The 24,189-nt window shown below is 31.0% G+C and overlaps 1 protein-coding gene across 1 annotated transcript; it reads left to right on the top strand.

Moving 5' to 3' along the window:
• The first annotated feature begins 17,677 nt into the window (after positions 1–17,677).
• On the top strand, positions 17,678–20,867 carry LOC139855908 (uncharacterized). The gene is made up of 3 exons (XM_071845149.1): positions 17,678–17,870; positions 18,102–18,182; positions 19,858–20,867. Exons 2-3 carry the CDS (start codon positions 18,180–18,182, stop codon positions 20,860–20,862), a joined length of 1,008 nt encoding a protein of 335 aa, XP_071701250.1. The 5' UTR covers positions 17,678–17,870; positions 18,102–18,179; the 3' UTR covers positions 20,863–20,867.
• Positions 20,868–24,189: the final 3,322 nt, after the last annotated feature.

The raw sequence follows: 24,189 nt of genomic DNA, 5'->3' as shown, positions 1-24,189 counted from the left end.
AAAGCAATGATAGACGTGTTCGGTAAGAAACTGACCCTAAGTATAGAGGATGAGAGTGTTACCTTTTCAGTTGATAGAGCAATGCAACAACCACAATCTGCAGATGATACATGTTATTATATTCAAACTATAGATGCACATGCAGAATTATTAGAAGAATTTCCAGAATTACAAGGAACAGGAGAATGTTCTTTAGGAGAAGGTAATGAACCAATTGATGAAGCTGAAATGTTAGCTACACTTATAGCTAATGGATATGAACCAACAACAGAAGAAATTCAAATGCTAAAAGAAGAAGACAGATATCGATATAAATCATCGATAGAAGAACCTCCGAAATTAGAGTTAAAGCCACTTCCAAACCATTTGGAATACGCTTATTTACATGGTGAATCTGAATTACCTGTAATAATATCGTCTTCTCTTACTGAAAATGAAAAATCACAACTCATTTCTGTGTTGAAAGCTCATAAACCAGCCATTGCATGGAAGATTCATGATATTAAAGGAATAAGTCCTTCGTATTGCACACATAAAATCCTTATGGAAGAAGGTCATAAAACGTATGTGCAACGCCAACGAAGACTAAATCCTAATATGCAAGATGTAGTTAAGAAAGAGATTATTAAACTGCTAGATGCAGGTTTGATATATCCAATTTCTGATAGTCCATGGGTAAGCCCAGTTCAATGCGTGCCTAAGAAGGGTGGCATGACTGTCATCACAAATGAGAAAAATGAGCTTATTCCTACTAGGACTGTAACAGGATGGCGTGTATGTATTGATTATAGAAAATTAAATGACGCCACCAGAAAAGATCACTTTCCCTTACCTTTCATAGATCAAATGTTGGAAAGATTAGCCGGAAATAGTTACTATTGTTTTCTAGATGGATTTTCCGGATATTTTCAAATTCCAATAGCACCCGAAGATCAAGATAAAACCACATTCACGTGCCCTTATGGTACTTTTGCTTACAAACGCATGCCATTTGGACTTTGTAACGCCCCTGCAACCTTTCAAAGGTGTATGATGGCGATTTTTCATGACATGATAGAAGAATGCATGGAAGTATTCATGGATGACTTTTCAGTCTTCGGTGATACATTTAAATCATGTCTAGTTAATCTGGAACGAATGCTAATTAGATGCGAAAAATCAAATCTAGTACTTAATTGGGAGAAATGCCATTTCATGGTTAAAGAAGGCATCGTTCTTGGACATAAAATTTCAAAAGAAGGAATTGAAGTGGATAGAGCTAAAGTAGATGTAATTGCTAAACTTCCACATCCCACCAATGTTAGAGGAGTTAGGAGTTTTCTAGGGCATGCCGGTTTTTACCGACGTTTCATAAAAGATTTTTCTAAAATTGCCACTCCTATGAATAAACTCCTAGAAAAGGATGCGCCATTCATCTTTTCAGATGAGTGTATCAAATCTTTTAATATTCTTAAAGAGAAACTCACTAATGCACCGATCATGATAACACCAAATTGGAATCTACCATTTGAACTAATGTGCGATGCAAGTGATTTTGCAATGGGAGCCGTTTTAGGACAAAGGATTGAAAAACGATTTCAACCTATATATTATGCTAGTAAGACGTTACAAGGAGCACAAACGAACTATACAACTACTGAAAAAGAACTCCTTGCTATTGTCTTTGCTTTTGACAAATTTCGATCATATCTCGTTCTAGCAAAAACGGTGGTCTATACCGACCATTCTGCTCTTAGATACCTATTTTCAAAACAAGATGCTAAACCAAGATTAATCCGTTGGATCTTACTCTTACAAGAGTTTGATATTGAAATCCGAGATAAAAGAGGAGCAGAAAATCTCGCCGCTGATCATCTTTCTCGTCTTGAAAATCCCGAATTAGAAGTTCTGAATGAATCAGCCATACAAGACAACTTTCCTGATGAATATCTACTGAAGATAGATTATAAAGAAATCCCATGGTTTGCAGACTATGCAAACTACTTAGTTTGTGGATTCCTTGAAAAAGGATTATCGTACCAAAGACGAAAGAAATTCTTCAGTGATATAAAACACTATTTCTGGGAAGATCCACATCTGTTTAAAAGTTGTCCCGATGGAATAATACGCCGATGTGTATTTGGAGATGAAGCTAGTAAAATTTTAAACCATTGTCACACAGGACCAACAGGAGGGCATTATGGGCCTCAACTAACAGCAAGAAAAGTTTATGAAGCTGGATTCTATTGGCCTACAATTTACAAAGACGCACACCTTCTTTGCAAATCCTGTGATGCATGTCAAAGGGCCGGAAGAATAAGTCAACGTGATGAAATGCCACAAAATGTCATCCAAGTATGTGAAGTATTTGACATTTGGGGTATTGACTTTATGGGTCCATTTCCAAAATCTCATAATAATCTATATATACTCGTAGCCATTGATTATGTATCTAAATGGGCGGAAGCACAAGCTCTCCCAACTAACGATGCACGAGTTGTAGTCAACTTTTTAAAACGTCTTTTTGCAAGGTTTGGAACACCGAAAGCTTTAATAAGTGATCGGGGTACTCATTTCTGTAATAATCAACTTGAGAAAGTTCTTAAAAGATATGGAGTAACTCATAAAATCTCCACCGCATATCATCCACAAACAAGTGGCCAAGTTGAAAATACAACGTATTCTAGAGAAAACCGTAGGATCAAATCCGAAGGAATGGTCCATTAAATTGGAGGATGCACTCTGGGCTTTTAGAACAGCCTACAAAACTCCAATTGGAACCACACCTTTTAGACTTGTGTATGGAAAAGCATGTCATCTTCCAGTAGAAATTGAACACAAAGCATTTTGGGCTTTGAAAACATGTAATCTTGATTTACATGAAGCCGGACGTCTACGATTAAGTCAACTAAACGAATTAGAAGAATTAAGACATGAAGCATACGAAAATTCGTTAATCTATAAAGAAAAAACGAAGAAATGGCATGATAAAAGAATCAGAAGTTCAAAAGAATTCAAAGAAGGAGACAGAGTTCTTCTTTTCAATTCACGATTCAAGCTATTTCCTGGAAAATTGAAATCAAGATGGTCTGGACCATTCATAGTCAAAAGAGTTTTCCCATACGGAACGATAGAATTAATAAATTCAAATGGGATTGAATTTAAAGTTAATGGTCACAGAGTTAAACATTACATACAGGGTCCGATGGAAGTCGACAACGAAGTTAATCACAATTTCGACACCACAGCTAACTAAGTGTGGGGAGAATCAAGTCATTAAAGGATAATATGTATTTCTGTTAGAGTTAGATTGTCTGTTTTCGTGTAGTTTTCGAAAATGGAACCCGAATGGTCTTTCCCTAGCAGACCCTAAAGAACTAGTCTTCTCCCCCCATTCTGAATTTTTATTTTTTTTAGGTTTTTACAAAATGAAGACTGCCTGTGAATTAAACCATGGTCTAATGCTACACGCTTTGATCACTAAAAGAAATAATGACATACTACCGAGTGAATTAGTATCAGTAATCAGAGAAAGAATGGACGGAGTTAGAAAAGGATCCAGATGCGAAGATAATAAGTTACAATTTGGTAAAGGAAAATCAAAATCCGCAGCGAAAAGAAGAGCACGACACCTAGAAAGATGTCACAAATGCGGAAAATGGTCACATGGAGGTAAATGTTCAAATAATCAAACCTATTCAAATACCGAATTTGTTACTTTATGCAGAGACGGACCGTTCATATGTTTAGAAGAAAAGACAATGAATGCTCGAGGTTACGCCTATGCAGCCATGGAAAACCAATTAAACCGACTATCTTATGAATATAATAGATCATATAACTAAGAAATCTATTTCACAGGTATGTCTGTACAGTTTTTATTTTTATTTTTATTTTTAACCTTTTGATAATAAACGCTAATTTGTTCGCTAAAAAGTATTAAATTGGTATTAAATAAAATTAGGTTTGGCGACCGAAATTATTGATATCATTCAAAAATTTATTACATCACTGCGAAATTTAACGTTTATTCTTAAGGTATAAATATCTTTAATCAATCAACCCAAAATATTTCAAAAATTCGTCATGAGTTAAATTAGGTCTTGGGCCCGAAATTACTTTACCGAAAAGAGGGGCGCATATTTTTGATAATATTTGATTGATTAAAGTGGGATAAAAAGACAAAAAGATTTTTAATTTATTTTTTTTACCATGTTTTTAAAATTAATATTTAAATCTTAAATTAATATTGTAAACTTTGTAAAAACAATATATTTAAAATTGTAAATATTTGAAAAATTAATATAAGTGTGGTATGAATTTATGAATTTTTAAATTAAGTTTGGTGTGAATTTTTAATTTTTAAAATATGAAATTTAAATTTTATGCATTTCAAATTTTAAGTTTGGTGTGAATTTTTAATTTTTAATTTTTAATTTTGAATATTTAAGTTGTGTGAATTTAAAAACAAAAATTTACTTTATCTCATTAAGTTAAGAATATGATTTTTAAATTTCGTCGTAAGTTGAAGACTAGGTCTTTGAACCGAAATTGCTTTACCCGAGGGAGGGACGAGAACTTTTATTATAATTATTTTTAATCTTATTGATTTAAAGTATGCCAAAAACATTAAAAAACCCAAAAATCTTAGCTTTTAAAACAATCGCTACAAAAAGACAAATTTTAAAATTTTGTCGAGGGACGGACTAGGACATCGATCCGAAACGACCTCGTCCTAAATAACAAGGGAAACAAAATTTTAAAATTAATTTCTTAATTGTTTTATAAGTTAAAGATTATAAAAAAAAAAAAAAAAAAAAAAAAAAGGGTAAACTCCGCGACTCGCGGAGTTTGCAGTGCAAAACCTCCGCGACTCGCGGAGGGACCAAATTACAGAAAAAAAATAAAAGAGCTGCACGATCAGTTCACTCAACCCACACAAAAACACACAAAAACACAGCGAAATAGCTGCGAAAAAACCCCGAAAAACCACCCAAAAACACCCCAAAAATCCCAATTTTTAACCGTTAATCACCAAATTTTTTGCTAAAATCATGTTGAGAAGGATGATATCTAAGAATTACTCAAGAAAAACGGTAAATTTCTACACCTAAACACCATTTAATTCGAATTTTAGTGTTCTTGAGCTATTTTTTCCCCAATTTGATTTTGATGCTTTTTAGTGTAATTAGACTTAAATTGTTTATGTATTATGCTTGTATAACCTAGATTGATGTTGTTTAACATGATTAGAAGCCTTAAACTTCAATTTTTGAATAATCTAGGGTTTGTGTTCTTGAGCAAATTTGGGGCTTTTTGATATAAACAGGTTATGACCGATTTTTGTCATAAATTGTTGCTAAATTGAGTAGTGTAACATGTCTAGGTAGTTAAATGATCCAAACTTTTAGCCTAAACATGATTTTGAGAATTAAAGTGGACTTTTTCAAGTCTAAAATTCATGAACTTGATTTTTGAAAGATAATGCCATTTGAGACTTGTTTGATTGCTAGTAATGATTATTTTGACATGTTATTTAAGTTGAATGCTTATGAACTTGGCGAAAATTTTCGTATATGCTTATTTGAAAAAGTGTAGATTTGATAAAAATGTGAAAATAAGCTTAAGTTTGATATAAATTAATAATGTCATTGTAATTATTTTGATTGATGATTTTGCTGACACTAATGCATATTTGGATGCACAAAATTTGTGTTTGATGTGTTTTGCAGAATGAAAGGGGTGAATCTTCATCCCAAGCCCGCCATGCTCCTGCTGAGAACTTGGAACAACAGGAGGTAGATAACTACTACAAGCAGGATGTACCTCATCCAGTCATGACCTTTTCAGATATGCACTTGGAACAGTTGCACCCGAACCTGCGATTTGACAGACTTTGGATAGATTATCCAAAATATCAACGGGGTTTGCATACTCTTCATTCCAAGGTTGTTGAGGTACCGAGGGTCATAGAATGGGGACCCTTAGAAGCTGTAGAATTGGCCGGGCCAATTAGGGAATTACTGGTACAGAGGTATGGTAATTCTTCTTTTAATGACTGGATATGTTTATTCACCATACGCAGACCTGTATATAAAGTATGGTGTGAAGAGTTGTTATGTAGTATAGAGTTGAATGATCGGGTAGCTAGTTTAACCGATCGTTCTTTTATTAGATTTTTGTTAGGCGGTTCGATGCGCCACATGTCTTTACTGGACATGGCTCAGGCTTTACGTATATATACGCCTGAGGAGTTAGCGTCTGCCGATTGTAGAGGATTGATACTAAACGGTAGAAAGATAGATGAGAATTTTGATACACACGGTGTGTGGAGTCAAATGACAAGCCATCACCGTTTCAAAGGGGGAAACTACTCTTATTTGGATATAGATAGAGCCGAATTAAGAGTAATACATAGGTTTTTAGCTAATTCGATTACACAAAGGGGTAAAAACAAAGAAAAGGTAAATGAACAAGATTTGTTTTACCATATGTGTATTCGAGACCCACACAGCGCTGTAAGTATACCATATTGTGTGGGTTATTATTTATCAGCTATGGTTCGGGGGATGCGTCCACATAGCATAATAGGAGGTGGTATTTTTATTACTTTGATTGATGAATATCTCGGTGTGGATATAAGTCGGGGGGGATTATTAGTAGAAGACCCGGAACCCCGCGACACTATAGGTTTAAATGTATACCATGGTGCGAAAGTTTTGAAGCGGCGAAATAACGCCGCAGTACGATACAATGGTAGACATCCACAGGTAGAGAGAAACCAGCAGCAAGGTAATGTAGGAGGGGGGAATGAGATGCAAGAAATGCATAGGTTTATAGCTTCTCAGGAATACGAAAATGCTAGACAGAGGGCATTTGAAGATTGGCAAGTTCATCAGAACCAGATCATAGCGCATTGCCAACATATAGGTAGAAACTATATTCCTACACCGAAACCCGTCTTCCCTCCTTGGTCGATAGAGATGCAGCCACCATATCCTACGTATGACCCTGCTGAAGCATTCTATAGCACTTATGGTTATGCGTGGAACCCCTATTGGTACCAATATCATCCTTAGTTTACTTTTTATTTTTTTTTTATTATTTTGTAATTTGTAATTATTGATGCATTTAATAATTTTGTTAATATTGTAATCATTTTTATAATTATCTAACTTTTATTCTTAGATTTTAATAATTTTTGAATGTGGGGTAATATACCAAACTTCAAAAATATGTATATATGTTTGCAGTTTATCTTATGTACACAACAGGGTAAAACAACGCATTTTCAAAGACTGACATTAAGTTCAGCAAAAGCAACTAATTTTGACGACAAGATGCAAAATATATGTGAAATAACAACAAGACGGAATGAACAAATGATGTGCACCATTTATCATTCAGCAAACAAACGCCAATATATTTGGAAACTTTGGTAAAAATTTAATCATTTTCACACAAATCACCCTCAATAATTTAAATTGTTACTGATTTCTTGCAAATGAGGGCATTGCAAGATCTTAAGTGTGGGAAGGGGTTAAATTCTTTCGGATTTTAAAATTTTTTACTTTATACACTTGGTTACCATTAAAAATACTAGTAAAGCAGTAGTTGTATTAGAATCTAGTGCTCTCTGATAAAAAAAGAACAGCCCTAGTCTTATATACTGACTACCCAATTCTAGTAAAATTTTTCAAAATTTTCAATTAAATGAATTCAAAATCATGTTTATACATATTTATGAACGATAAAACTAGGTTTTAACACCGAAATTATTGTTACCTCGGAAAGGACATAAATTGAGAAACAAATTAAAATGTTAAAATTCATTTAAAATGGAATAGAGGACGATAAAAAGAAAAATAAAAAGCCAAGTGTGGGAAAATTTACCAAATTATTTTAAACATATGTCACATATATCTGTAACAAATAACTGAAAATACTTTTGCTTTGGACTTAACTAAACTGTTTTACCCAATGAAAGAAAAGAAGAGATGGATCTACACGATGAATCAATTCCATCATTAAAAGGAAGTAAAGTCTTCCGAAAAAGAAACGCGCTTCTTGATTTAGGTCATGAAGTTGTCGTCCAGACCAGCTGTAGGTTGACGAAAAATCTAGAAAAGTCATCACTAAAATCAGCAGGAAATCCACGGACCTCAGCATTAAACAGGGTCGCCAAGTGGTCAGATTTATCCTAACCATGAGAAGGATTTATCTCGTACAATGGGGAGGCACCGTGCAAATTAGCTTGATAAGACTAATGAATCAGATCCCCAGAAAGGATAATCTCCTTAAAGATTAAAAATCAGCTTTTAAGACTGATATTACTCAATCCTAGAAATTGAACTTAAAGATTGAGAATTCAAACTCATGGAATTCAATGATATCTAAACTCGAGCTTAAACGAGAAAATATTTTGATCAAAATTATAAACCGATTTGTTTTCTGAAAACCCTATTTTCAATGCGTTCATTACCATTGAACGTAAAATCCTAGGAATTCACCTGAAATTCATTAGGTCACCTGAACTAAATCGGGTGTCAACCGTAAGAACGGTGGTTGCATAGTGGTCAAAGACATGACCTTGTGCCAGACAGAAAAAAAATTATAAGGGTGAGCTTTACTATTGCTCCTACCAAGGATAGTAATTGCGTCCGACACGTTATAGACCATAATCAAAAGCATGTCACGGGACATTGCCTTAACAGTTGCTTGTTCAACGCTTTCCTTTACAACCGGACGGTAGTTTGCCGAAAGGTAATATACGGAACAAGTAAACTGGACGTGTTGCTTTCCAAATACAAGGTTAGCAAGTGGGTGACACAAAACCGCAAGTTTTGAGCTAAAATTTTCAAATCTGAAACCCACCAAACCCACAAATATTTTGCAAACACCGGTAAAGGGTTATTCCGGAAAACTTATCTAGGGTAAAAACTAGATTTAATTTTCAAAAGATCAAATGTTTTCATAAAGATCCAATTTCCTTAATGGATCTAAATTTTTATAGTCATGTGGGACTGTAAACCATATCGTTACTACCATTGTTTATACCGCCATATAGAAATCACTGATGTACAAAGTGTGAAGAATAAAGAAGTGATTCTAGTATTTCAAGACAATATTGCTTGAGGACAAGCAACGCTCAAGTGTGGGAATATTTGATAATGCTAAAAACGAACATATATTTCATAGCATTATTCCTCAAGAAAGACAAGCTTTTAGTTGCAATTGTTCTATTTACAAGTGATATTCGTTTAAATAATAAAAGGTGAAGACAGAAGACAGATTCGACGATTTGAAGACGCAAACGACCAAAAAGCTCAAAAGAACAAAAGACAATCAAAAAGGTTCCAATTATTGATAAGAAACGTCTCGAAATCACAAGAGTACAAGATTCAAAACGCAAAGTACAAGATATTAAATTGTACGCGAGGACGTTCGAAAATCCGGAACCGGGACCAGAGTCAACTCTTAACGCTCGACGCAACGGACTAAAAATTACAAGTTAACTATGTATATAAATATAATATAATATATAATTAATTATATTAATTATATATATATTATATATATATATTAAAAACCGTCGGCAGCAAGAAACTCCAAGGGTGTGAGCTGTAAATACATCTCCGCGACTCGCGGAGTTTTAAGGGCATTTTGCCGCGAGTCGCGGAGCCCCAATTTTCAACTCTGGCTATAAAGCCAACCGAATTCTGATCAAATTTCATATCTTTTTTCTTCTCATTCATACGAGTAATATATATATATATAATTTATATTTTAATTTTAATTTTAATTTTAATTCTAATAATAAGGGTATGTTAGCGAATGTTGTAAGGGTGTAAGTCGAAATTCTGTCCGTGTAACGCTACGCTATTTTTAATCATTGTAAGTTATGTTCAACCTTTTTACATTAATGTCTCGTAGCTAAGTTATTATTATGCTTATTTAAAACGAAGTAATCATGATGTTGGGCTAATTACTAAAATTGGGTAATTGGGCTTTGTACCATAATTGGGGTTTGGATAAAAGAACGACACTTGTGGAAACTAGACTATGGGCTATTAATGGGCTTTATATTTGTTTAACTAAATGAAAGTTTGTTAATGTTAATATAAAGATTTACAATTGGGCGTCCCTATAAATTACCATATACACTCGATCGGACACGATGGGCGGGGTATTTATATGTACGAATAATCGTTCATTTAACCGGACACGGGAATGGATTAATAGCCACTAGAATAATTAAAACAGGGGTGAAATTACATTCAAGGGTAATTGGTGTAATTGTTAACAAAGTAGTAAAACCTTGGTTTACACGCAGTCGATAACCTGGTGTATTCATTAAACAAAGTATTAAAACCTTGTTACAATTCGAATCCCCAATTAGTTGGAATATTTAACTTCGGGTATAATAATAATTTGACAAGGACACTTGCAATTTATATTTATGACTGATGGACTGTTATGGACAAAAACCAGACGGACATATTGAATAATCCAGGACAAAGGACAATTAACCCATGGGCATAAAACTAAAATCAACACGTCAAACATCATGATTACGGAAGTTTAAATAAGCATAATTCTTTTATTTCATATTTAATTTCCTTTATTTTATATTTAATTGCACTTCTAATTATCGCACTTTTATTTATTGTTATTTAATCGCACTTTTAATTATCGTACTTTTTAATTATCGCAATTTTATTTTATCGCATTTTTATTATTCGCAATTTCATTATCGTTATTTACTTTACGCTTTAATTTAAAGTCTTGTATTTATTTTTTTTACATTAGGTTTTAACTGCGACTAAAGTCTTAAAATCGACAAACCGGTCATTAAACGGTAAAAACCCCCCTTTATAATAATAATATTACTTATATATATTTGTATTTTTATAAAAGTAAACTAATATAGCGTTGAGCTTTGTTTAAAGATTTCCCTGTGGAACGAACCGGACTTACTAAAAACTACACTACTGTACGATTAGGTACACTGCCTATAAGTGTTGTAGCAAGGTTTAAGTATATCCATTCTATAAATAAATAAATATCTTGTGTAAAATTGTATCGTATTTAATAGTATTTTCCTAGTAAAATAATAACTATTTTATATACACCTCGCATAACATCAGAGGTCGAGGGTTCAAGCCCGGTTTGTGGCGAATATTTTTTTAGAAAAAGCTTTTAAAGGTATAAACATTTATTATTATTGTTATTGTTATTGTTATTGTTATTGTTATTGTTATTGTTATTGTTATTGTTATTGTTAAGTATTACAATTATTATTATTACTACTAATATCATAATTATATATATAAACATTAAGGACAATATTATCATTAGTATTAATAAGTATCATTACTATTATTATTATTATTATTATTATTATTATTATTATTAATATAGTATTAATATCATTATTAGGGTTATGATTATTATTATTATTAATATTTCTATCATTAAAAATTAATACTTGTATCATTTTATGAATGATAACCTTATTATTAGTATTATTACTAGTATTATAATTATTATTATTAGTAATACAATTATCATTATAAGTATCATAATCATTATTATTATTATTATCATTATAAGTATGATTATCGATATTATAATGAGTGTTATTAATGTAGTAACCCGAAAATTTCCGACCAAATTTAAACTTAATCTTATTATGATTCCGACACGATAAGCAAAAAAATCTGTAATGTTGAGTCTCAAAAGTTTTGAAATCTATATTCATGTAATCAATTACCCTTTAACTATTCTCGGTGATTCACGAACCATTGTGTGTATGTAAATGCAAGTATATATATGATAATTGGAAATAATAAAATATAATTTAAAATAAATGTGTAAAACAAGAATACAAAATAATTATGTTATAATCTATATATCAATAGATATAATTTCTATGTATAATTATTATCAAATGAATGTGGTAATATATATAAAATAAAATGTATAAATAATAAACATTCAATAAAAGTTATTATATAATATATTATATGAATATTAACATATTTAGTTATTATTAATATTTATTAGAAAATAATACATCTTATTAATATAAACATTAATAATATTATTATCATCTTTATTATTAATAGTATCATTACTATTTATTATTATTAATATAATTATTATTATTATTATATTTAATAATTATTAGTATTAATTATATAAACCATAACATTAATAAATTCGTACGATCTTGTTACAAGTATCAATCAAACTATATTAAATTGTTAATTCTGTCTCCAATCTGATTTACATAACAAGAGGTGATTTAACAAGCAAACAAAATCAGTTACACTTAGCTATCTGTTTTGTATTTTTTCTGACTGATACATAATGCATGTACTTTTTTTATGCAAGTATCTGATTCCATCTAATGAATCAAACAGAACAATCCAAATCCGTTAGCTATCAGTTTCATCTTTTTGTTTCTTCTTCCTGTTCTTGATTGAATTGAGTCAGATAGCATCAATCAATCCTTGTTAATTAAATCCATTGTATACACACTTTATATAAGTTAACCACTATCAATTCTGTTTCATATCACCATCAATCTTTACGAAAGTTTTATTCCTATCTACTGCTGCCATATTTATATTTCTGTTTCTCTTACAATCATCATAACAATCAAAGATCACCATTGAAAAACCATAGACAAACGGGATGTTACCTCCTGATTAACATGCCGGTTTAAAATACCATCGAGACCTCTGCAAATCTTTATGATTTGTTGGATGGTTGCTACTTATTCTTTTGTGAAATCCTCTTCACCATAACCATCACCCACATCCAAATTATCACCCTTCATCACCACGACCGTAAACTATAACCACCATTACCATCTTCAACTTCTAGATCACCACAACCAAACATCATCATCTTCTAAATTAAATCGCCATCTTCCACCTTCCCTCTCTCTCCAAAACCTTTGTATGATCAAACCCACGAATACCGTCACCACCTCCCCAATCACCACGAACCACCTTGATCACTAAACCAAACACTGTCGTGACTAAATTTTTTTTGTTGCTTCGGATATAACCCATAAATCAACACTACTACCATCTTGTTTGCTTCTCTACTATATTATTCGATCACCACAATCAACAACCCGTTTCACCACCTTTATGATCGAAACCCATTTATAATTTTTTTTTCTAATCATCGACTTGTATCACCACTGTCGAACACTACCACCATAACCCGTCACTTACTCTCTCTCTTCTCTCTCTTCATTTTTTTTTCCTTCGTGAACCTTAACAAACCACAACCATCGGACCCAACTACTATTGCTACTCAATTCGCTATTACTTCTTGCTTCTGCTTTCCGAACGGTTTTTAAAACCCCAAAACAAACACATCACTTTTGCTACTATCTTAACAAGGATGATGTTAAATAAAGATACAATGATGGTAAAGGCATATAAATAATTATGAAGTAAAGAATGGTTTTCGGTTAGTGGAATGTGTTGGTGTAAATTTTAAAATGCTATGACCCACCCAAAAAGTTAAGGTGCCGACATGTATAAGACTAGTGGAACGTCTTTTTTTTTATTTATGAAGGGATAAAGTAGATTCAAATGTCCACTCCATAATTAGAAAACCACATGTTATATTATATATATAATATTTTTTCGACTATTATATTACTCGAGGTTTGACTAATCAATTGATTACGATGATGAGGGTGATCGGGCTTGTTTAACAAGGATGGTATTATAATATGATAATAATGATGATTAGGATAATGATTCATGATGATATGATACGTGATAATAATCGTATGAAGTATTATGATGTTACCATATGATAATGAGGAGAAGACGATATGAAGATATTAAATGGGTTTTAGGAGAAGAAGAAAGGAGCAGAATACTAAGGGTTAAAATGGTTTAAGGGGAGAGTGGTTACAAAAAAGAAAGGATATAGAAGTGGTTAGGGTGTGTACTTGTGAAACGAGAGGTCAAGGGTTCGAGACAGGGGGGCGACAATTTTTTTGAAGATATAGTTAAGGCCTGTTAATTTGTTATATGGGCTGTTAGAATCCTGTTTTGTAATTGGGCCATTAATGGTTGTTGAGCTTGAACATACCAACGGGTTAAATGGAATTAAATCACAACTTAAAACAAGAAAACACAATTGGAGTAGACGGTTAAGAGTGTGTTTAGTTAACGGGAAGTCACGGGTTCGATCCCAGTTTGGAGCATTACTTTTTAGAAAGCTCATCATTTAAGGTAGTGACTTTATTTTTATCATCATTATTATTACTACTAGTATTATTAAGAATTATCATTATTAGAAAAATTATTATTTTTATAGTTATTATGATTATTATTAATATTACTAGTATTATTATTATTATCATTATCATTTTTATTATTACTAGAACCATTATTATTATTATTAATGTTATTTTTATAACATATTACTGATTTTTGATATAATACCAACTACAAATATATATATATATATATATATATATATATATATATATATATATATATATATATATATATATATATATATTGTAATATAACTATATGTATGAATATAGATTAGTTTACAAAATAACTGTAGTGACCCGGAAATTTCCGACTAAATTTAAACTTAATCTTTATATGTTTCCGACACGATAAGCAAAGTCTACAATGTTGAATCTCAAAAATTTTGAACTGTTATATGAATTCATTTAAAATTTGACTATTTTCGACGATTCACGAACAATTGTGTGTAAATAAAAAAAATGTAAATATATATAAATATAAATATAAGTATATGTAATATTTTAAATAAATAAAATGTCTTTAAGTAATTAGAATTAAAAATGTAAAATAATAAACAAAATAATTAAGTTATTATCAAAATAAATATATATAAATAGATATATAAAATTATTATAAATCTATATGGTTATAGATATAAAAGATTTCAATATTGAAATAATTATAAAATATATAAATAATAAATATACAATAGATGTGTTAATATAGTATATGATATAAAATGTAAAATAAATATAGTAAATGTAATTACAAGTTCAATTATAACTATTGTATGATTCTTATTACATTCATTATCATTATTAATATTAATATCAATATCATTAAAATTATAATACTGAAAGGGATATATCTGATTTGTTAATATTATTATTATTGTCACTTATAAAAAAAATTGTAATTTTAGTTATATGATTAATATTAGTAATATTATTAAATATTATTATTACCATTTTTATTAAGAATTATTATTATTATTATTATTATTATTATTATTATTATTATTATTATTATTATTATTATTATTATTATTATTATTATTATTATTATTATTATTATTATTATAAATTATTATATATTATTATTATCATATAATTAGTATCATTATTATTATCATTAACAATATTATTCTTATCATTTTCATTAATATTATTATTATTATTGTGACTTATTATTTTTATTATTATTACTTTTATTATTATTATTATTAATCTTAATATTATTATTATTTGTAAATAATAACTATAAAAGATCATACACGTAATTTTTGGATTCAAATCTGTTTCCTATAACTATCAACTGTACCAAAAGCTTGTTTCCTGTCCCTGATCTGTTACATGTCGATCTCCAAACATAGTAAACCTCCTATTTGATCGACTTTATTATTTGTTGTTATTCAAAATTCGATTCTCTTGTTTGCTAATATTACCGGTCCCTCTCAATTAATCATATCAGTAATTCTACTTCATGTATTCAGTCAACATATATATATTACGCAACTACAATTGGGAAGGAGGGAGTAAAGAAAAAAAAATATATTTATACAGAAAAAAAAAAGCTCGAACTCTGTTTCAATACTTTTTATCCAAAACTCGATTTTGTAAATAACTTAAAAATCTGGAATTACAGTTTTGTTAGGTTTCTGTTACTAAAACTATCTGCAAAATCTCCTCTTCTAATTCTTCAAAACAAAAACGAATTCTTGAGTCAAAGATTGGGTTTTTAAAAAAGTCAAACAATGTTTATCGATAAAATTCGAGTTCGTTTCTAAGTTTATGGAACAACTGACGATTTCTAAAGTTTTTACAAAGGATATACAACAACTTTCATGTTATAAGCTTGGCCTAATTCATTTTCGAAATCAATGTTCATATTATTTTTTTTAGCGACGAACACAGCACATTTTTATTTTTTTTATCAAGAACACAATTATAGATTTTAATGGTTGTTATAAGTCTCAACCAAAAAACTAAATTCGTTATTTGGATTTTGAATCTTGCTATTCGATTTAAAAATTTAAAAAGAGGAAGAAGAAGAAGAGTATGGTCACAGTAATACACGGGTTAAATATAGCGGGATTCAATAATATTTCAGAAAACGGGCTACAGCCCAGATGGTTAAGGAGTTATAAGGGGTAGCGAGAGGTCTCGGGTTCGAGCCCTGCATGTGGCAACTATTTTTTTAAAGCAATTTTAAGGTAGTTATTAATTTCAAAAATCTTATTTATTATTATTATTGTTATTATTATTATTGTTATAATTATTATCATTAGTATTATCATTAATTTGATTATTGATTATTATTATTAGAATTATTATTATTATTATTAAGATTGAAGTTATGATAGTTATTATTATTAGTATTACTAATTATAGATATCATTAATAAGTAAACTATTATTATTATTAACATTAATACATGTTATATCATTATCATTATTAAGTAATTATTATTATTAACTATATTAGTATCATCATTTAGTATTATTCATACTAACATTATTATTTAAAGTATTATTAATTGTGTTATTTTTGCTAGTAATATTATTAGGATGTCAAAAATACTAAACAGGTTAATTTATGATAAAATGTATTATTATAAAGATTAGGAGATCGATTATAAATATATGAATACCTGCGGATTAGGATTACGAATACAAATTAATATTAGAAGAAACTATAGTCATTAGTTATAAGTTAAACACGAAAGTTATGATTGTTACAACTATGAATATACAGGTTTAATAATATTGTTAAGATTAAAAATATAAAAACAATTTAGATATAAGTATTATTATTAAAATTATTAAAATCTTAACTAAAGTATGTTTTAAAAGGATAATGATAATTAATATTATTGTAGTTATTTGTAATACAATTTAGTATTATTATCATTATTAATATCATTATTAATAATATTATTATCACTTTTATCATTATAAAGTATCAATATTATTACTAAAATTAGTATTATCATAATTATTAAGTACAAACAAGTAATCCCTATATAAAAATATATTTAACTTAGCTATATTAACAATTATGTATATATATAATAACAATATATAGATAATAAAACTTATAAAATTATTAAATATATAAATTACATCCTTAATAATAATATATATTTATTCGATTACGCTTATATATATTAATGAATGACAAAATTGCATGGATGGTCCATTAACTTTGTATCTAAAAGCAAGCTACACCTTTAACTAAAAAACGAGCATGGATGGCCCTAAACTTTGTATACTAAGCACGAATGGCCCTAGCTCCCTAACCCCGTTAGTTCATGATCGACTCAGCTGGTCATGTGAATCCCATGTGAGGGTATTTTTGTCCCAACACTAATGTTTATTCAGGTATTTGGATCGATTTAATAGAAAACGGTTTGTATTCTACCCTAAAACACTGTTACATTGAGTCGTTCATATACCCTAATTTTTATACGACTCTTCTTTTATGCAAGTTCATAATATCAAACAAAACAGGCGATCAACAACATAAATGGGTATTGATACCTTTTTTGCTATCAGACAGGATTATGGGATTGAAAAACTAATGGAATTATATGGTAAGTTGGTTTTTTTTTCATGCTACGAATACAGTATATACTAGTATCATATTGTGCAGCTGATTAGACAGTATCATATAATTACTGTGTTTTGAAATAACTTGTTTTTGTTATTATATTGTTGCAGCTGATACAGTATATACTAGTATCATATTGTGCAGCTGATTAGACAGTATCATATATTGTTACTTTGTTTCGAAATAACTTGTTTTTGTTATTATATTGTTGCAGCTGATTGTCCATCAAAATTTACTGTGAAGCTGCATTATGGTGGTTTATTTACTAAACCACCAAACATTGAGTATTTGAATGGTAAGGTTTGTTTATTCGATGGTGTTGATAGTGTTGATTTTGGTGTGGAAAGTCTTGTTGAAGAGTTAGAGTGGTTAGGATATCACAGGTCTAGTAGGTATAAATTTCACTTTCAATTGCCTGAATCTGATATGGATAATGGTTTACATAGTTTTGCCAATGATGATGATGTAAAACTATTAACTAGTTATGTTGGTACTCATAAGGAGATTAGCATGTTTGTTGAATATGAAGATGTTGTAGATGACTCAAGTCAGGTCAGTTGTTTGGACCAATTTTATTCACAGTTTCCTAGTGTTATACATGATTCTAAAAGCCTGCTAAAAAACACCCATGATAAAGTTGTCTGTGATATAGAAGTTAGCAGTGATGATGAGGTGTACATAGTTGATGAAGATAATAAGTTTGAAGATGAGGATGAAGATATGAGTGACTTTAACTTCTCTATAGATAAGGATGTTGATTTCATGGGTAATGCTAGTCAAGCTGTTACTGAATATGAGCCACCAAACAATTCCCTTACTATTGTAGAAGATTTGGATAATGATGATTTTGATAGTGATTATGAGGGTGTAGATGCTGATAAAAAAAATAGGAAGAAAAAGATCAATGAAGCAAAAATGGTTTTGAAAGATAATGAAGAAGTTGGTAACACTTATTTTTATGTTGGACAAGAGTTTGGTTCTAGAGAGGAAGTCAAAGAATTAGTGAGAATGCATGCAGTTGAAACTAGAAGGCAACTTGTTTTTATTAAAAATGAGAAACTAAGACTACAGGTTGGATGTCAAGGTGAATGTGATGAAGAAAAGGTACTTGAGAAGGCTAAACGGGTTGTTGAAAAGGGCAAGAAGGTGAAAGATAAGGGTAAGAAACCAGTACATGGTGAAGCTAAAAAGAAGACATGGAGGAAAGTAAATGTTGTGTGTGATTGGAATCTGTATGTTTCTAAAACTCCCAATATGGAGACATGGATAGTTAAAACATTTAAACCAATTCATGTGTGCCATCAGTCTAGGAACATTAAACATTGTACTTATGAATTTCTTGCATCTAAATTGGTTAACCAGATTCCAACAAATCCTAAAATCCCAACTGCTGCAATCAAATCACAGTATGAGCAAGAGTTTCATATGGATATTTCAAAATATAAGGCTTATAGGGCTCTACAAGCTGCTAAAAAGGTTGTGGAGGGTGATTATGCAAAACAGTATGATTATTTAAGAGATTATTTGGAAGAACTTAGTAGAAGTAATCCTGGTACTACTGTGAGATTGTTAACTGAGCCATGTGATGATGATGTTGAGAAGAGGAGATTTTTCAGATGTTATGTGTGCCTGGGACCATTGAAAGAAGGCTTTAGAACTTTATCCAGAGATTTGCTAGGGTTAGATGGGGCATTCATGAAAGAACCAGCAACTGGACAAATCTTAAGTGCTGTGGGTGTTGATTCTAACAATGGTATTTATCCATTAGCATATGCTATAGTTGAGGGTGAAAACTATAACTCTTGGAGTTGGTTTTTAGAATGTCTGAGGGATGATTTGGATTTAACATCAATGTCAAACTTCACTTTCATAAGTGATATACAAAAGGTATTAATTTTATTGAATTTTTTTTATTTTTTTGTATTAAGTAAATTTAAATTTACCATAACTTAATTAATTTTTTTTTATAGGGACTTATCCATGCTGTTGAGAGGATATTCCCTTGTGCAGAGCACAGATTTTGTTTGAGACATTTACATGAAAATATGAAAACCAGGAATTTTAGGGGATTAGCTTACAAGCAACATCTTTGGAAGTGTGCTACTGCTACTACAGTAGCACACTTTGAAAAATTTATGGCTGATCTGAAAGCATTTGATGCTAAGGCTCACAAGTATTTGTCTGATATTCCTCCAAGACAATGGTCCAGAAGTCATTTTTCAGGTAGGGCAGTTTCTGATGTGTTATTGAGCAACATGTGTGAAGTTTTTAACAGGTGGATAGTAGATGGGAGGGACAAGCCTATTATAACTTGTTTGGAGTTCATCAGGACTTACTTAATGAAGAGAATTGACAGTACTCAAAAAAACATTATGAAGTCAGATGGTGTGTTAACTCCAAAAGCAACCAAGGTGTTTGAGCTGATTAAAAAAGAAGCCAGCAAGTATAGTGTAATCTATAATGGTAGTAGGATGTTTCAAGTGACTGGACCAAACAATGAGCAATTGGTTGTTGACATGGGTCAGGAGTCATGTGCTTGTAGAAAATGGGAAGTAACAGGTATGCCATGTAAACATGTCATAGCTTGTATATGGAATATGAGAGCTAATGACCCAAAAGTTCCTAGACCAGAGTTGTGGGTAAACCAAGTTCATCACAGAAAAAGATGGTTTGACACTTACCAACATGCTATTATTCCATTGAATGGAAGGGATATGTGGCCAAAGTCAAATGTGACAATACCAATCCTCCCACCTAAAAAGATTGCTACTGCAGGTAGGCCAAAGAAGAGTAGAAGAAAGGGATTGCTTGAGAATGATAATATTGTTGAAGGTGGTAAGTTGTCAAAGAAGGGTCAGGTTATCAAATGTGGAATATGTAAGGGTGCAGGCCATAACAGGAGGGGTTGCCCAACACGGGGTGGTGCAGAAGCTGGTCAAAGTAGTGGTACCAAGAGGAAATCCATGGAAATTTGACCTAATGTCACATTTTTTTTTCATTGTTTGATGTATTTGTCTTTCAAGACTTTTTATCAAGTTTAAGCATTTGGTTAATCATTTGGTTGTAAAACTGTTACTTTTTGAGAATTTTGGTGTATGCAAGACTTAGTATGAATTCTGGTTTAGTTGTTGCTATTTATTGTCATTTGTTGACTGTTTTATAGGGTTTTTTTTTTTTTTTTTTTTTTTTTTTTTTAAGCTGCCATTTGTGGACTTAAATGTAATCCAGTCGTAAACTATCTGCTACTACTGCTGGACATTGATTAAAAATATGCAGGTCAACTTTCTTCATAAAAAATATGCAGGTCAACTTTAGTCAACAAACTGACAAAACTGTCAATTTTTTCATAAAAATTGTAGGTCAGCTGTTGTAAAAAAGAACTGTCAAATTTAGTCAACAAAAGAACTGTCAAAATGTAGGTCAGCTGTTGCAAAATAATATATGTCAGCTGTTGTTAAAAAGAACTGTCAAAATGTAGGTCAAATTTAGTCAACAAAAGTGTCAATTTTGATACAATGATCATCACATATAGATAGTTTAAGCCTGCATTACATTTTAGTCCACAAAACTGTCAGTTTATGAAATAGTCGAATTTAGTCAACAAAAGTGTCATATTTTGATACAAAGATCATCACATATAGATAGTTTAAGCCTGCATTCCATTTTAGTCCACAAATGGCAGTTTATGAGATAGTTTAAGGCTGCATTCATATTTAGTCCACAACTGGCAGTTAAAAAAAATTGACCTGCATTTTTTTATTACTCAAAAAATGGTCATATGTATACATTCTGTAAACAAGAAAAGTCTTGCATGATCAATGATATAACCATAATACAATTGAGATACAAAAACAGTGTTTCATTGACAAACCACAATTGGAATAACATAAATGAATTACAAGACTCAAAATAAAGCTAGAATTCCACATTCTCTAGCTAATTAGCATAAACATACATTGCAAAAAAAAATCCAACTAAACAATAACAACATCTTCAACTTAAAACTCTGATTCTCTGCATCTTTAGCCTTTTGATCACTAGCGGCTTTTGCATTCAATAAACCATGAATAATATTAGCAACACGTTCTTCCATGGGAGGATCATACCAGCGAAAAAAACCGCATGATGAATCCTAACAACATAGCAATAACATATATTACGATTAAAAACAACTCAATTGTAATGCAATTCTAGAAATTAATATCAATTACCTTAATAGGGCATGTAAAAAAACGTTGACCTGGATTAAGAGCCGTCCCAGATGTACGAAATGCCGCGCTACACCCACACCAACACATGACCATTGTTGATTTGAATTAGAAATTCAACGGAATACTAGAACACAATTAGGGTTTCAGTTTTGGGGACGACGTTGGTGAGACAGAGGGGTTATATAACCTAAAAAAAATACACGTGCATCTCATGTGATCCAAATACCTGAATAAACATTAGTGTTGGGACAAAAATACCCTCACATGAGAGTCACATGACCAGCTGAGTCAGTCATAAACTAACGGGGTTAGGGACCTAGGGCCATTCGTGCTTAGTATACAAAGTTTAGGGTCATCCATGCTCGTTTTTTAGTTAAAGGTGTAGCTTGCTTTTAGATACAAAGTTAATGGACCATCCATGCAATTTTGTCATTAATGAATATACAAACAATATAGGTTCGTGAATCCAAGGCCAACCCTGCATTGTTCAGTATCGTCATATGTATTTTTATTACAAAATACAGTATGGTGAGTTTCATTTGCTCCCCTTTTACTCTTTACATTTTTGGGGCTGAGAATACATGCAACTGTTTTATTAACTGTTTTACAATATTTATATGCGTGAGTTTCATTTGCCTTTTTACCCTTTATATTTTTGGGCTGAGAATACATGCGCTGCTTTTATAATTGTTTTACAAAATAGACACAAGTACGTGAAACTACATTCTATGGTTGAATTATCGAAATCGAATATGCCCCTTTTTATTAAGTCTGGTAATCTAAGAATTAGGGAACAGGCAACCTAATTGACGCGAACTCTAAAGATAGATCTATCGGGCCCAACAAGCCCCATCCAAAGTACGGGATGCTTTAGTACTTCGAAATTTATATCATGTCCGAAGGAGATCCCGGAATGATGGGGATATTCTTATATTCATATTGTGAATGTCAGTTACCAGGTGTTCAATCCATATGAATGATATTTTTGTCTCAATGCATGGGACGTATATTTATGAGAAATGGAAATATGAAATCTTGTGGTCTATTAAAATAATGGAAATGATTATTTATGTTAAACTAATGAACTCACCAACCTTTTGGTTGACACTTTAAAGCATGTTTATTCTCAGGTATGAAAGAAATCTTCCGCTGTGCATTTGCTCATTTTAATGATATTACTTGAAGTCATTCATGGCATATTTCAAAAGAAGTTGCATTCGAGTCGTCGATGTCATCAATATTATTATCTAGTCATTTATAGTTTAGATATATTATGAAATGGTATGTATGCCGTCAACTTCCCATGTATTAAAAGTTTATCTTTTCAAAAACGAATACAATGTTTGTAAAATGTAACATATAGAGGTCAAGTACCTCGCGATGTAATCAACTGTTGTGAATCGTTTATAATCGATATGGACTTCGTCCGGATGGATTAGGACTGGTCGTTTCAATAACTATATATAAAAATATAATATAACTGAAGAAATAAAATATAAATAAATTATATATATTTATATAACTACAACACTTAAAATATATAAATATTATATAGAAGGAATTATGTGATTATATGTGTTGATAAATATACAAATGGTATAGGTTCGTGAATCCAAGGCCAACCCTATACTTGTTCAATGTCGTTCTATGTATTTTTACTATAAAATACATTAGGTGAGTTTCATTTGATCCCTTTTGAAATGCTTTTGCAATATATATTTTTGGGACTGAGAATACATGCAATGCTTTTATAGCTGTTTTACGAAATAGACACAAGTAAATGAAACTACATTCTATGGCTAGATTATTAAACCGAATATGACCTTTTTATTAAGCCTGATAATCTAAGAATTAGGGAACAGACACCCTAATTGACGCGAACTCTAAAGGTCGATCTATCGGGCCCAACAAGCCCCATCCAAAGTACCGGATGCTTTAGTACTTCGAAATTTATATCATGTCCGAAGGAGGATCTCGGAATGATGGGGATATTCTTATATGCATTTTGTGAATGTCGGTTACCAGGTGTTCAATCCATATGAATGATATTTTGTCTCTATGCATGGGACGTATATTTATAAAAATTGGAAA

This window comes from Rutidosis leptorrhynchoides, chromosome 6 (assembly GCF_046630445.1).
Source record: "Rutidosis leptorrhynchoides isolate AG116_Rl617_1_P2 chromosome 6, CSIRO_AGI_Rlap_v1, whole genome shotgun sequence".
Taxonomy (NCBI): Eukaryota; Viridiplantae; Streptophyta; class Magnoliopsida; order Asterales; family Asteraceae; genus Rutidosis; species Rutidosis leptorrhynchoides.
Note: the sequence above shows the minus strand (reverse complement) of the source record. Positions and strands in the feature narration are given on the sequence as shown.